General features: G+C 44.6%; 1 protein-coding gene across 5 annotated transcripts in view; it reads right to left on the bottom strand.

Annotated features, from left to right (window-relative positions):
• LOC138246367 (oxysterols receptor LXR-beta-like) overlaps window positions 1-16,624 on the bottom strand; it is a 98,020-nt gene that overhangs the window by 26,213 nt on the left and 55,183 nt on the right. For all 5 annotated transcript variants that reach the window (XM_069200913.1, XM_069200916.1, XM_069200915.1 and 2 more), the window contains one exon: window positions 493-672. In XM_069200913.1, the coding sequence (XP_069057014.1) occupies window positions 493-672 (180 nt within the window). The remainder of the gene's footprint in view (window positions 1-492; window positions 673-16,624) is intronic.

The raw sequence follows: 16,624 nt of genomic DNA, 5'->3' as shown, positions 1-16,624 counted from the left end.
AAACACTACTTTGACCCATGTACATGAGAGGGAGATTCCAGCCAGATGACCACGACTGTATGCTGAGTGCTTTGCAGCAGCTGCTTAAGTAGACTACAGGCCTCTTGCTCAGGTATGAGACTAATGTAACTGAGAGAAATGGATGAGATCTGAGTGACCACGATTTTCCTGAGGAGTCATTTGTGTCATGCGCTCGGCTGACTAATCATCCCTGCTCTTGGGTGGAGATGAGGCATTGCTAGTTAGCCGGAGCAAAACCCGGATTAGGCCAACAGGTGTCATCTGTAGTGGGTTCAGAATCAGTCACCCACAGCGAAGGTGATTCTGCAGCTCAAATCTATTAGTCTCATTAGGATAATGAGAACCTACGTGACAATACAGGACACACTGACTGGGATTACAGAACTTGCCTGAGGAAGCCTTCGGATGCTCATCTTCCTACAAAACATGCAGGTGTTTTTGGACCATTGTGCAGGGGCGCTAGATACTCACCTCAATGGTGGAGGCTTTGAGCAGAGCAATCTGGTCTTCTCTTGACAACTGGAGAAAGCCAGGAACCTGTTTGGCAAAGTCGACGATCTCCTGCACCGAGATGATAGCTAGCTCTGTAAAATGTGCAAAGCGCTGCTGTCGGGCCTCACGGCTGTTGGGGTCAGTGGCTAGGGGCCATGGCTGAGAGAAAGAGAGAGAACAAGATAAACGTTTTTTGAACACCCATATAATGTACAGTATTTGGTCCTGTGCTGCCCTTTCCTATATGCCCACTTCCAAGTACTGGAAAAGATGGAGCTCTCATCGCCAGCAAATACTAGGGTAATTAACTCTGCTCAATGGTTTACTGGCCACACATTTACCTTCAGGAGACAAAGTCAGTCTCCAAAACACTATTTATGTACCTACACACTCATACAAGGGTATACACAGACCGCCCTCCTGAGAATGAGATAAGACCAATAAGCACAGTCATCAGACTGAGCCAAGAAATCCACCGAACTGCCTAGAAACTACCAAAGCTCAGGACACCAACACGCTCACACTAATTTACTGGCTGAGCTAAGGTACCTGCGGCCTTAGAAAAGGAGGCACACAATCAACATTCTTGTGCAGAGCCAGGACCTTGCCTGGTCTAAGTATGTACACAAACCTTGACACGAAGATGACGACACTAGAGGACATCACAATTAGCTAACACAAACACCTTTATTACTACTGATACTGTAAATGAAACACGCACAATGAACACTTGTCACATTAACCCAGGCGTACCCCAGCATGAACATATACCACTGACCCTCAAAAACACAAAGGGGCACACACAGTAAACATATGAAGCAGTCAATGAGCCAAACCATTACCTGGCCTGAGCCCATACCACTGACTCCAAGGGGTGTGCACAAAGCACTCCTATAGAGAGAATAACTCCTCTCACCCGAGCATGTACTCCCCCCCCCCCCCATCCCCCAAGGAAAACCAAACACTAAGCACAATTATAACACTGCACATGCCCACTAGCACTCCTCATTCAAATCAAGAGAACAGACACTACTTTATCCATATTAATAGCACCAACTTGTGTGATACACCAAATCGTGCTAGAGGGCAAGGCCATAATCTGCCTCATAATCTGAGAGAAATATATCCCTATGTTATCCTCTTGCCATTGCACTATCACACCCACCCCAGGATCCCCCTACCAGGCCTCCTGAAGCACTGCCAAAATGTATGTACCCCAGCACCCGTAATTCAGCACTAGTGACGCCCACAACGCACCATCATAATGCGTGTACCACAGTCCCTCTCCTACGCTAGACCACAGGCCTGAACTGCAACACACTATGAAACTATGAACCTGTCACACTGCGACTTCATTCATGCACATCACACTGCATGATCTGCAGAATGCCTGTCCCTCAGACTGGCACAATCAAACTGTGTGCATCCCAGTAATCATCCGTTATCCTTTTGTGTACTGTCATACTGCATGAGCTGCAGCATACCGTTCCTCAGTCCAGCACTGCTGGAAAGCATGCAACCCATCAAATTGTACCACAGCAATAGCTCATGGTTGTAAGGCACCACATGGCCACACTGTCAGTCAGTCACAACAACTTCATTTCGGCAACAAGCCATAAAAAGCTAAATAACACATCACAAAACATGGACAAATCATAAATGACACTAGAGGTCAATAAACCACATAAAATCACAATCAATAAAATTCCAGAGAATCAGGGAGAAGTTAATGCTCTTTCACATTACAACCTCAAATTAAATTAAGAAACTCATACCGGTCTCTGATTTGGATTGCACTCATACTAACATTTAGCATAGCATGGCACAAATCTATCGTAGTTATTTTTTGTAAAAATAACAGTGCAGAACGATATTGCCTAAACTCCCCCTGATGCACCAATGGAGTCAGAAAGGTACTTTTTGGACCTGCATAAAGTGGGCAAAATAAAATAAAAGTGAAAAGTGTTTTGTTTGGTGCCATAATCACAATGACATGGAAGTAAATTCCGCTGTCAAACACAATGTAACAGGAAAGCCACTTTAAAATGAATCAAATTAAATCTAAAATATGTTAGAAGAAGCAGATGATTTGCATTCTCTATCCATCCCAGATATGGTTCGAGAGATTTAACAGTGGCAATCTGCAAATAATAGTCAACAGTTTTCATATCCAAAGCACCTCTTAACCTATCCTCCCTGCAAAGGATCGCATACCTAGATTTCACAATAAACTTTTCATTAGTTGGAAGATGTGTAGGGGAGTTGAACCATTCTATTAAACCTAATTGTGAAAGCCTGATTTTACATACATAAACCACGGTATCTTATTTACGTTTTCTATAGCTAGGCAATCTGACATATAGGCTCAGACTAATGCTGCTTCTGGATTTTGCCAACACTTAATCCACAACAGAAGTGGAGCGATTTTTATTTGATCATCTACGTACGAAAGGCCCAACGCCTCGTGGCTTACAAAATTTGCTGTATTTTTTGGGACTGCAAGCAACATGCGAGTAAAGGCATTCTCAATATGTTGGAGATTATCTGATTTTTGGTATCCCCAAACCCCTGCCCCACAGGTAGCTGCAACAATACATTTGAATTTATACAGGGCAATCATCTCTGCCAGAGGTTTGTGGCCTAAGGACCTGCTGATTCAAAAGATGCCCTTCACATTCCTTTCCAGTTGTTGGGCTTTCGCAAGAGAGTGTGTGGTTTCCATCCTAAGGATGAATTTAAAACAATACCTAAATAACTAAAATCCTAAGTTTGTTTTAAAGTGGTGCCCCCTATTCTAAAGTGCATAGATTTTGTGAGTAGTGGCCCACAAGTCATGGTGTATGATTTTAAATGATTAACTTTCAGGTCCAAGCCGTCCATATATTCAGTAAAAAAAAAAAATTGAATAGCTTCTGCAGTACAGTTGGGGTGCGTGCAATCAAAACCGCATCATCCGCGTACAAAAGTAATGGCGCAGTATAATCTCCCACCTTGGTTACATCCACGCCTGCCCGTGATAAATATTCTGTGCTACTATTAATATATATTAAGAACAAAAAAGGTGCTAAAATGCAACCCTGTCTGACACCTCTTACGGACTTTATTGGGTATGAGCATTCCCCTTGTAGGCCACATTGGACCGATATTTTAAGATCATAGTGCAGGCGTCTCAATAGAATGAGCAAATTTGAATCCACCCCCGTCGTCTGCATGATCTCCCATAGTTTGTCCCTGTTAAACAGATTAAAGGCGTTTAACAGGTCAATAAATGCCATATGAATGGCGTCCCCTTTTGCCCGCACATATTTGCTGGCAATCAAACTGGAGTTTAACATTTATTCCACAGTCCCTATGCCTCGCCTGAACCCGTACTGGACGGGCGTCAGAACCATGTTCTCTTCAGCCCATGTCTCGAGTCGGCCAAGAATCACCCTTCCCAGGATTTTTGCTGTTGCATCTATTAAAGATATTGGCCTATAGCAGGCTGGGCACAGTTTATCTACCTTTTTTAAAAAGGGGACAAGGATGGCCATTCTCCATGAGTTAGGGATTTCCCCCACCACAGCACTTCTTAAAACATTTGTCAAAATTGGGGCCCATAAAATCTGTAATTGATTTAAAAATATCAACTGGGACCCCATTCGGGCCTGGGGCTTTCCCTGGGGTAGATTTACCAAGTGCAAAAAGCATTTAGCAATCGCAAACGGTGCGAATGCCCGTTTGCGAATGCAAAATGCCATTTCAGAATGTATGAAATACATTCTGAACGCAATTTTAAGGAATCGCTAAAATAGCGATTCCTTAAAATTGCGACCCTGTTTAGAGAGTCGCAAATTGCGACTCTCTAAATTAGAAATCGCAAATAAGGATTCCTTATTTGTGATTTCTTAGCACATGTATGAAGCCATTCCTAAATGCGATTTTGGCATTTAGGAATCGCTAATTACCACCAAGTTGAACTTGGTGGTAATCATGCGCAAAATTAAAAAATGCATTTTAAATGCATTTTTAAATTGTACATGTAAAGCACACATGCCCTTTTGGCATGTGTGCACCTTACATGTTCCCAAAAAACCTTTGGGGTGCAGCAGAGGGGGCCTTAGCCCCCCAGCACCCTGGGGTTTTGCATTTCCAAAATTGCATTTTCTGGTTCAGAAATCCAATTTTGGAAAAGCTAAAATTTTGCAGATATAGGCCAACATGCCCATAGCTGCGAATGGGGCAGATATTGCAATTTGCGAATCGGTATTAGCATTTGCAATTTTTAAGAAATCGCTATTTCCGATTCGCAAATGTGATACATGGCACTTTGCGAGTCGGAAATAGCGATTTCTTAAAAATCGCTATTTCCGAATCGCAAAGGGCAGTGATGATACATCTGGCCCTAACTTGTATAGGAAAGCCAATAGGTGCAGAGATTGGCTCTGCTCTGGGGGGGGGGGGCTATAGAGGGGAAGGGTGAGGGGGAAACAATTAGAGGTCCCATATAGGGTCAAACCACTTCCAGTTGGTTGAAAAATTCCCTTGAAATGTGTTACCCACTGGGCCTCCAGGATTATAGCTTCCAGTTTGGGCAGGTCACACTCAGAAATATAAGGGTAATTTATAACAGCCCAAAACCTTGCGCTATCCCTGAAAGATGAGGCCAGGGCCAGCTCTTCCCATGCATTTTCTCTTATTGAACTCTTCCTATCCTCCACAGCAGCCTGATAATCACACCTAGCCTTTTTAACATCCATGGGATTACGTGGAGACATTTTGAGCACCGCCTTTAAATGCTTATGCACCACAGAACAGGCAGTGCTAAACCAACTAAACTGAGAGATCCTAGACTGGGGATTATGAATGACCAAACCATCAGAAATCGCCTCGCACAGGATTTTAAATTCCATTAAGACTGAAGTATCAGTACGATCCTCATCCAAAGATGGACTCTATTATCATGGATGATTTTCTTAGTAAAGCTAACAGGATCAACCTTTGCCCATTTAATCCAGAGCCCTTTGTTCTTGGAGAGGGCCATGTTGCATTCCGCCAATGCAGGGTTTTTGTAAATTTTTATCTCCAAGGTGAAGCATACAGGGTTATGGTCTCTAGGCAGTTTGCCACTATTTTGAAGTTCAAAGCTAGGGGCACAGCAGCTGCAGATATTAGTATAACATATATGGTACTCCCTATAGGTTCCCTGTGAACATTGGGATCTGCTTAATATTATGTAACTGGGTCTCGCCAAGAATTATTCGGTCATTTAAAAATTAACATGTTCAAAAGGGCCCTCAGCTTAGTATGTTTAAAATGAGCCCTACTCTCACATTCATCCAGTGGAAAACCAACCACATGATTATCTCCAAAAGAACACAGGGTAACATTAAAAAGCCCTACTCGTATTAAAATTGTATTTTTCCACTGATGGGAAAAAAAATTAAAAATTCATCGAAGTCACTCATCCCTTTTTCTACTTCATGGTAAAGAAAATTATTATAAGAATGTATCAACCAAATGTCACATCCATCCGACCACGAAATCAGTGATACCAAGAACTGTGGGGAAGACCATTTATAGCCAACGTGTACATTTGGAATTTTGACAGCAACAAAAGTAGCAAGACCGCCACGTGCCCTTCCTAACTGGGAAGCAAGAGCAGACTGAAAGAAAGATGTAAAGGGATCAAACATCCACTTTTCTTGAACACAGAAACTATCGAAGGACGCAATCATCTTTTGCCAGTCTGGATTCTTTAACTTATGAGTGGCTTCTGCAATGTTCCAGGTGGCTACTGCCACTCCCTTTGGCCGGCGTTTAGAATTTCTATTCACCTCAGCCTCCAGATCTACACTCCTTGTTCTATGAGCAGATGAAATGGTCCCCCACTTCCCAAATAGGCCCAATGTTTACACAGGGTCACAATGGCCCTGAGAAGAGGATTTGTGGTGCTCCCTTGTGTCGAGCCATCTATGTAATGAGGCCTCATAGTACAAGGTCCCAGACTATTACTAGCCTCTAACATGACTCTACCATCCACAACTCCAAACGTGCAGTCAAACTCCCTTGATAAAAGGGGGGGCTAACCCAGTATCACCCCCCCATTTTTAAATACCCGCCATAAAAAATGAGCCATCCATGACATTCTAATAACTGTTGGAGCATCAGGGAGATGCCTTATTAGCTAGTCAATCAACCTCATCAAGATCACCGAATCACTAGAACGTTATATGGCCCTGCTGTCTGTGAAACACTAGTAGAAAAAAGTTACTTACCCTTGGTAACAAATGATCTGGTAAAGACTATCTAGCTGCAGATTCCTTACCTTTGAATTCCCTGGCGTCAGCTTTGAATCAGGATCAGAATTTTTCTGCTCAGTAGTACCTTGTGCTTGCCGTCGTGTGGCGCTGTTCGGCTCTGCGTGTATCATTCTGCACCGTGTGCGTCGTCCGGCTCCGGGTGGCGAAGTCAGCGTCGTTGGAGCCGTATGTGACATCACGGTTGTCTATATAGACGCCACCTCAGCGCGTGTACGTTAGTTCTTTTCCCACAACTTTCCACGCTAGAAGCGCAGTCATGGAAGAACCAACGGCATTTCGTTTTTTCACTCGATTGTTTGAAGAAAAAGACATGTCCTTAAGAAAGGCCAAAAATATCAAAACACCCACATATACATACATATATATACATATATATATATATATATATATATATATATATATATATGGAAAATGTCACTTACCCAGTGTACATCTGTTCGTGGCATTAGTCGCTGCAGATTCACATGCTGTGCACAGTCCGCCATCTGGTGTTGGGCTCGGAGTGTTACAAGTTGTTTTTCTTCGAAGAAGTCTTTTCGAGTCACGAGACCGAGGGACTCCTCCCATTTCGACTCCATTGCGCATGGGCGTCGACTCCATCTTAGATGTTTTTGCCCGCAGAGGGTGAGGTAGGAGTTTGATGCTAGTAATAGTGCCCATGCAATGGAGTGAATGCGTATGTACATAATAAAGTTTTAAGTAATATATTTACAAATGTACAAATGTTTAAGATTTACTTCTAAACGGCTACAGGCTCCCGGGGAGGCGGGTGGGCGCATGTGAATCTGCAGCGACTAATGCCACGAACAGATGTGCACTGGGTAAGTGACATTTTCCGTTCGATGGCATGTGTAGCTGCAGATACACATGCTGTGCATAGACTAGTAAGCAGTTATCTCCCCAAAAGCGGTGGTTTAGCCTGTAGGAGTTGAAGTAGTTTGAAATAATGTTCTTAATACAGCTTGACCTACTGTTGCTTGTTGTGCAGTTAGCACATCTACACAGTAGTGCTTGGTAAATGTATGAGGCGTAGACCATGTTGCTGCCTTACATATTTCGTTCATTGGAATATTTCCTAGAAAGGCCATGGTAGCACCTTTCTTTCTGGTTGAGTGTGCCTTTGGTGTAATAGGCAGTTCTCTTTTAGCTTTAAGATAGCAGGTTTGAATGCACTTATCTATCCATCTAGCAATGCCTTGTTTTGAAATTGGATTTCCTGTATGAGGTTTTTGAAAGGCGATAAATAGTTGTTTTGTCTTTCGAATTAGTTTTGTTCTGTCAATGTAGTACATTAGTGCTCTTTTGATGTCTAATGTATGTAGTGCTCTTTCGGCTACCGAATCTGGCTGTGGGAAGAACACTGGTAATTCTACCGTTTGATTTAAGTGGAACGGTGAGATTACTTTTGGTAAAAATTTAGGATTGGTCCGTAGAACAACTTTATTTGTGTGTATTTGAATAAATGGTTCTTGAATGGTAAATGCTTGAATTTCACTCACTCTTCTTAGAGATGTGATGGCAATTAAAAATGCAACTTTCCACGTTAAGTATTGCATTTCACAAGAGTGCATGGGCTCAAAAGGTGGACCCATGAGTTGTGTTAGTACAATGTTGAGGTTCCATGAAGGAACTGGTGGTGTTCTTGGTGGTATAATTCTCTCTAGGCCTTCCATAAACGCCTTTATGACTGGTATCCTAAACAATGAAATTGAGTGCGTAATTTGTAGGTAAGCAGAAATTGACGTAAGATGTATTTTAATGGAAGAGAAAGCTAGGTTAGATTTTTGCAAATGTAGTAAGTATCCTACTATTTCGTTTGCAGATGCGTGTAAAGGTTGAATTTGATTATTATGGCAGTAATAAACAAATCTTTTCCACTTATTTGCATAGCAGTGTCTAGTGGTAGGTTTTCTAGCTTGTTTTATGACCTCCATACATTCCTGTGTGAGGTCTAAGTGCCCGAATTCTAGGATTTCAGGAGCCAAATTGCTAGATTCAACGAAGCTGGATTTGGATGTCTGATCTGTTGTTTGTGTTGTGTTAACAGATCTGGTCTGTTGGGCAGTTTGACATGAGGTACTACTGAAAGGTCTAGTAGTGTTGTGTACCAAGGTTGCCTTGCCCATGTTGGTGCTATTAGTATGAGTTTGAGTTTGTTTTGACTCAACCTGTTTACTAGATATGGAAGGAGAGGGAGAGGGGGAAAAGCGTACGCAAATATCCCTGACCAGTTCATCCATAGAGCATTGCCTTGGGATTGATCTTGTGGGTACCTGGATGCGAAGTTTTGGCATTCTGAGTTTTCCTTTGTTGCAAATAGATCTATTTGAGGTATTCCCCAAATTTGAAAGTAATTGTTTAGTATTTGGGGGTGAATTTCCCATTCGTGGGTTTGTTGGTGATCTCGAGAGAGATTGTCTGCCAACTGGTTCTGAATCCCTGGAATAAATTGTGTTATTAGGTGAATGTGGTTGTGAATCGCCCAATGCCATATTTTTTGTGTTAGGAGGCACAACTGTGTCGAGTGTGTCCCTCCTTGTTTGTTTAGATAATACATTGTTGTCATGTTGTCTGTTTTGACAAGAATGTATTTTTGGGTTATTATGGGTTGAAATGCTTTCAGCGCTAGAAATACTGCTAACAGTTCTAAGTGATTTATGTGAAACTGCCTCTGATGTATGTCCCATTGTCCTTGGATGCTGTGTTGATTGAGGTGTGCTCCCCACCCTGTCATGGAAGCATCCGTCGTTATGACGTATTGTGGCACTGGGTCTTGGAAAGGCCGCCCTCGGTTTAAATTTGTACTGTTCCACCATAGAAGCGAGATGTATGTTTGGCGGTCTATCAACACCAGATCTAGAAGTTGACCCTGTGCTTGTGACCATTGTGATGCTAGGCACTGTTGTAAGGGCCACATGTGCAATCTTGCGTTTGGGACAATGGCTATGCATGAAGACATCATGCCTAGGAGTTTCATTACCATTTTGACTTGTATCTTTTGTGTTGGATACATGGCCTGTATTACCTTGCGAAATGTTTGAACCGTTTGTGGACTTGGAGTGGCAATCCCTTTTGCTGTGTTGATTGTCGCTCCTAAGTATTGCTGTGTTTGACACGGCAAAAGGTGTGACTTCGCGTAGTTGATGGAGAAACCTAGCCTGTGAAGGGTCTGTATGACATATTTTGTATGCTGTGAACACTGTCTTAGCGTGTTGGTTTTGATTAACCAGTCGTCTAAGTACGGGAACACATGTATTTGCTGCCTTCTGATATGTGCAGCTACTACTGCCAGGCATTATGTAAAAACTCTTGGCGCAGTTGTTATTCCGAATGGCAACACTTTGAATTGGTAATGTATTCCTTGGAATACGAACCTTAGGTATTTCCTGTGTGAAGGATGTATTGGTATATGGAAATACGCATCTTTTAGGTCTAATGTTGTCATGTAATCTTGCTGTTTGAGCAGTGGGATTACGTCTTGTAACATGACCATGTGAAAGTGGTCTGATTTGATGTAGGTATTTAGTGTTCTGAGATCTAGTATTGGTCTCAGAGTTTTGTCCTTTTTGGGTATTAGAAAGTACAGTGAGTAAACTCCTGTGTTTCTTTGTAGATTTAGTACTAATTCTATTGTGTCCTTTTGTAGCAATGCTTGAACTTCTAGTCCTAGAAGATCTATATGTTGTTTTGACATATTGTGTGTTTGCGGTGGGACGTTTGGAGGGAATTGGAGAAATTCTATGCAATAACCATGCTGGATAATTGCTAAGACCCAAGTGTCTGTTGTTATTTCCTCCCAAAGTTTGTAAAATTGGCTTAGTCTTCCCCCCACAGGTGTTATGTGATGGGGTTGTGTGACTTGTGAGTCACTGTTTATTTTGAGGAGTTTTGGGGCCTTGGAATTGTCCTCGATTTCTTGGGAATTGGCCCCCTCTATATTGCCCCCGAAAACCTCCCCTCTGATATTGACCCTGGTAAGTAGGCCTTGTTTGTGAGGTTGTGGTTTCTGTGGGTTGACCTCGAAACCCTCCCCTAAAAGGTGTTTTTCGAAATGTGCCTCTGCTCTGCGGGGAGTAGAGTGCACCCATGGCTTGGGCTGTATCGTGTCTTTTTTGAGTTTCTCAATGGCAGTGTCTACCTCCGGCCCAAACAATTGATGTTCATTAAATGGCATATTGAGCACAGCTTGTTGGATTTCCGGCTTGAACTCTGAAATGCGCAGCCAATGCGTGCCTTCGTATCGTGATTGCAGTGTTTATTGTCCTTGCAGCTGTATCTGCTGCATCCATGGAAGACCATATCTGATTATTTGAGATACTTTGTCCCTCTTCTACCACCTGTTGCGCTCTTTTTTGGAACTCCTTGGGTAAGTGTTCGATGAAATGTTGCATTTCATCCCAATGAGCTCTGTCGTATCTTGCCAAAAGTGCTTGTGAATTGGCAATACGCCATTGATTTGCTGCTTGTGCTGCAACCCTTTTTCCCGCAGCATCAAATTTGCGGCTCTCTTTGTCTGGAGGTGGTGCGTCTCCTGAGGTATGAGAGTTGGCTCTCTTACGAGCTGCCCCGACAACTACTGAGTCTGGTGTTAGTTGTGTTGTAATATAGATTGGATCTGTTGGCGGTGGCTTGTACTTTTTCTCCACCCTTGGAGTTATGGCTCTGCCTTTAACTGGATCCTGAAATATTTGTTTTGAATGTCTTAGCATTCCTGGGAGCATGGGAAAGCTTTGGTACTGGCTATGGGTGGAGGATAGGGTGTTAAACAGAAAGTCATCCTCAATTGGTTCAGAATGTAAGGTGACGTTGTGAAATTCGGCTGCCCTTGCGACCACCTGTGTGTAGGATGTACTGTCCTCAGGTGGTGACGGTTTTGTGGGATAGGAGTCTGGGCTGTTGTCAGACACTGGAGCATTGTAAAGGTCCCATGCATCGGGATCATCCTGACTCATTGTAGTATGAGCTGGTGAGTGCATCAGTGGTGGAGTTGTTGCTGGTGATGCATGTATTGATGGTGGTGGAGACGGTGGTGGGGTTGTTTTCCTTGCCACTTTTGCCTGTGGTTGCTTGTCCTTTTGTTGAAAGGCAAGTTTCCTTTTTATTTTGATTGGGGGAAGAGTGGTTATCTTCCCTGTGTCCTCATGAATATGAAGCCTTCTTTGCGTGTAGTCAGGCTCAACAGCTTGAAGCTCCTCTCCAAATCTATGTAATTGGGAGGTTAATCCTTGTTCCTCTGTATAGGAACTCGTTTTCGGCTCCGAGGCTGGATGTTTCGGAACCGAAACCTTTTCGGAAGTCTTTTTAGGCTCCGAAGAAACCTTCTTTGTTTTCGGCGTGGTGTCTCGGTGCCGAAATTCTTCGGTGCCGCTGTCTCTGTGCCGAAGTTTCTCGGAGCCGCTGTCTCGGCTCCGAGGTTGCTGTGTGGCGGTATCTCGACCGGAGTCGGATGACTTCGACACCAGCATGCCCTTTTTCGGTGCCTTGGATCGGTCACCTAGTTTTCGGGTTAAGCCATGGCCTGTTGGCGGTGGCGTCCCCTGGGCTTTTGTGGACTTCTTGTGAGTCTTGATTTTCGACGTCTTACTCACGGTTTAGGGTGTTTCTTCGGCGTCGAGTTCTTCAGAATCCGACTCGTGGATGGAGAAAGCTTCTTCTTCCTCCTCGAAACGTTCTTGACCTGTCGGCGTGGACGCCATTTGTAGTCCCTGGCTCTTCGGTCTCTCAGAGTCTTCCTCGACCGAAACGCTCGACAGGCTTCACAAGTATCCTCCTTGTGCTCGGGGGACAAGCACAAGTTACAGACCAGATGCTGATCCGTATACGGATACTTGTTATGGCATTTTGGGCAGAAGCGGAATGGGGTCCGTTCCATCAGCCTTGAAGTCGCACGTGGCCGGGCCGACCAGGCCCCGACGGGGGATCGAAAAAAACCCGAAGGGCCACCGGAGCTCTTCAAAATTCGGTGTCGATTTGTTCTAACTAACCCGATACCGAACGCAAACAATACCGACGATTTTTTCAGAGATTCTAACTAACTTTCCGACCCGAAACACGGAGCGAAAAGGAACACGTCCGAACCCGATGGCGGGAAAAAAACAATCTAAGATGGAGTCGACGCCCATGCGCAATGGAGTCGAAATGGGAGGAGTCCCTCGGTCTCGTGACTCGAAAAGACTTCTTCGAAGAAAAACAACTTGTAACACTCCGAGTCCAACACCAGATGGCGGACTGTGTGGCGGACTGTGCACAGCATGTGTATCTGCAGCTACACATGCCATCGAACATACATATATATATATATATATATATATCCACCGAGCGGGGAGGCCTGGGTGGGTGTAAGGAATCTGTAGCTAGATAGAGTCTCTACCAGATAATTTGTTACTGAAGATAACCAACTTGTTCATCTGATAGAGACTTCTGGCTGCAGATTCCTTACCTTAGAATAGATACCCAAGCTATAACTCCTGGTGGTGGGTCTGGAGGATATATTTCATACCAGGACGTCCTGCAGGACCGAGCGGGCAAAATGCCCCTCTCTCCTCACCTGGCTATCCAGGCAGTAGTGTCTCGCAAACGTGTGCAATGAAACCCACATTGCTGCTTGGCAGATGTCAAGTACCGGCATGCCACGAGCTAACGCAGTGGTAGCAGCTTTTCCTCTGGTAGAGTGAGCCCTCAGACCCTCCGGAGGCTGCTTCTTGGACAAAGCGTAGCACATCTTTATACAGAGAACGACCCAGCGCAAAATGGACTGTTTCTGCACTGCCCGACCCATCTTTGCACACACGTATCCCACAAAGAGTTGGTCGTCCACCCAGAACTCTTTTGTGCGGTCAAGGTAGAACAATAACGCTCTTTTTGGGTCCAGCCGATGGAGACGCTCCACTTCCTGAGAGGGATGAGGTGGCGCAAACAAGGTGGGAAAGGTGATATTTTGACCCAGATGGAAAGGGGTCACCACCTTGGGGAGCAAAGAGGCACGAGTTCCGAGGACCACTTTATCGGGATATATCGTGAGATATGGCGGTTTCGATGATAAAGCCTGCAGCTCACTCACTCTCCTGGCAGATGTAATTGCCACCAAAAAGGCTGTTTTGATAGCAAACAGCCGGAGAGGACAGTTATGTAAGGGCTCAAAAGAAGCACATATTAGGAAAGTAAGAGCCGGATTAATATCCCACTTGGGCATGACAAAAGCCACAGGTGGAAACAGATGCACAAGCCCTTTTAAAAATCTTTGTACATGGGAGACTTGAACAAAGATGGTTAGTCGGGCAGGTGTGGAAAAGCCGATAAGGCAGCAAGATAGCCCTTAAGAGTCCCTAAGGAAGAACCCTGTTGGGCGAGAGATAGAATAAACAAGAGGATATTAGATAGAGAAGAAGAAAGAGGATCAATAGACCTCTCTGTACAATATGAAACAAAATGTTTCCACCGGCAGGCGTAAATCGACTTAGTAGAAGGACGCCTGGCTGCCAGAATGACATCACAGACTTCGGAAGGAAGGTCATAAAACGCCAACTGTCGCCGTTCAACCTCCACGCACGAAGCCGTAAAGTTGACAGGTTTGGGTGAAGAACCTTCCCCTGCTGCTGCGACAGAAGAGCCTCCTGAAGAGGCAGCCTGATTGGAGGACTGATGCTCATTTTGAGAAGCTCTGGATACCAGACTCTCCGTGCACAATCCAGAGCCACTAGGATTACTTGGGCCCAGTCGTTCTTGATTTTCTTAAGCACTCTGGGCAGAAGTAGTATGGGCAGAAAGGCGTACAGGAGGCCTGAACTCCACTCGCGACGAAAAGCGTTGCCTAGCGATAGCCCCCTTGGAAACTCCAACGCGCAAAACTGCTGACATTGCGCGTTCTCTTTGGAGGCGGACAGATCTAACCAAGGCTCTCCCCACTGCTGAAAGAGGCCTTGTGCCACCTCCTGATGGAGATACCATTTGTTTTCAGCTGAGTTCGTCCGCCCTGGTGTTCAGAGAACCTGCCAGGTGCTGAACCACCAGGGTAATCTCCTGCTGTTCCAGCCATGTCCAGAGATGCGCAGAGCCTCTTGACGAAGAGTCCATGACCCCACACCACCCTGCTTGTTGCAGTATCACATTGCGGTGGTGTTGTCCGTGAGCAACTGCACTACCTTCCCTTTCACAACAGGAACAAATGCTTTTAATGCTGGTTGGACCGCCTGAAGCTCCAACAAGTTGATATGGAGCCCAGATATGATGCATCTGTCACTACTGTGAGATCTGGTTGGGGGAAGGGAGAGGAGCCTGCCTTTGATCCAATCGCAGTTCACGAACCACTACTGCAGATACTTTGCAGTCCCCTCTGAGATCTGAACCACGTCGGTAAGATTTCCCGGATGCTGTGCTCATTGGAACTTCAGGTCCCACTGCAGAGCCCTCATATGCCATCTGGCATGTCTGACTAATAGGATGCAGGAAGCCACGAGTCCCAACAGCCTCAGAGACTGTCTCACCGAAATCCAGGATAGAGGCCGAAACATCGGTATCATAACCTGAATATCCTGTTCGGGAAGATAGGCCCGATACTGCATTCAGGGGTGTGGAATTTATTAAAATATCTACTTATCCAGGGGACAGGTTGCTTCTCAAATCTACTTGTCCTGTCAAAAGATCTACTTGTCCCTTTGGTGCCATGTAGTGTGGCGCCAAATTATTGCAGCAATCTCATTATGTAAGAGCTCTGATAATAGCCTCTCTGATTATGCCAGGGCTACTACCACAGTAGGGCTTGAATACTTGCAGTTTCAATCCCTACTGTAGCAATTTCCTTATTTTGCCACCTTTCTGCAGATCTGCATACTGGGGCTGGAGGAAGCAGTAAGCAATAGTTCCAGGGCTGGAATACCTTTGAGTCTGCAGACCTACTAACCTGCATGTTTTAAAGATTTTCACCAGCTTCTCTCTAATATTTTCCCATAATAAGAAAGGTTGGACATTTACTCCTGACAATGGCAGAATTAGAACTTCTTCCAGGGTTGGGAAGAAAGTGGCTGGAGGGAAAATGAACTTGCAAATGCTCAATAGATTTTCACATGAGCAAATCTACACATGCGTATTTACCCATGCTAAAATACAATTCACAAATATTTTATAGGGGTACGACATATACCATGGGTGCACTTTTGTGACTTTCTTTAAGAATTTGGGGCCACATGTAGGTAGGTTCAGATCTGCGAGTCACAAATCAGAATGTAGGATGGTGTCCCTGACACCATCTGTGATTCGCAAGGGCTTCGCAAATGCCCACCTCATGAATAATCATGAGGTGGGTCACAATTTGCGACCCCCTTGCGAATGGCGGCCCTCACAGGGATGGTGGCCTGCTGGAGACAGCAGACCACCATGTCTGTGACTACTTTTCAATAAAGCAGTTTTTTTTTTTTTTGTAATGCAGCCCGTTTTCCTTAAAGGAAAACGAGATGCATTACAAAAACGAAAAATGAAACGTTTTCGTTTCATTTTTTCAGAGCAGGCAGTGGTCCGCAGGACCACTGCCTGCTCTGAATTTTTTTTTACAGTGACATTCACAATGGGGAAGGGGTCCCATGGGGACCCCTTCCCTTTTGCGAAAGTGTTAGCACCCATTTGAAATGGGTGCAAACTGCGATTGGTTTGCGCCCGCGTTCGCAAAACAATCCTACATTGCACTGCGAGTCGCAATTAGGAAGGGAACACCCCTTCCTAATTGCGAGTCGCAAACCCGTTTTGCGATTCGGTAACCAGCTTACCGAATCGCAAAACTGGGTTTGTGCATTGCAATGTGCTTTTTGCACATCGCA

The sequence above is a fragment of the Pleurodeles waltl genome, chromosome 7, assembly GCF_031143425.1.
Source record: "Pleurodeles waltl isolate 20211129_DDA chromosome 7, aPleWal1.hap1.20221129, whole genome shotgun sequence".
Taxonomy (NCBI): Eukaryota; Metazoa; Chordata; class Amphibia; order Caudata; family Salamandridae; genus Pleurodeles; species Pleurodeles waltl.
This window is presented reverse-complemented; position numbering and strand designations above follow the sequence as displayed.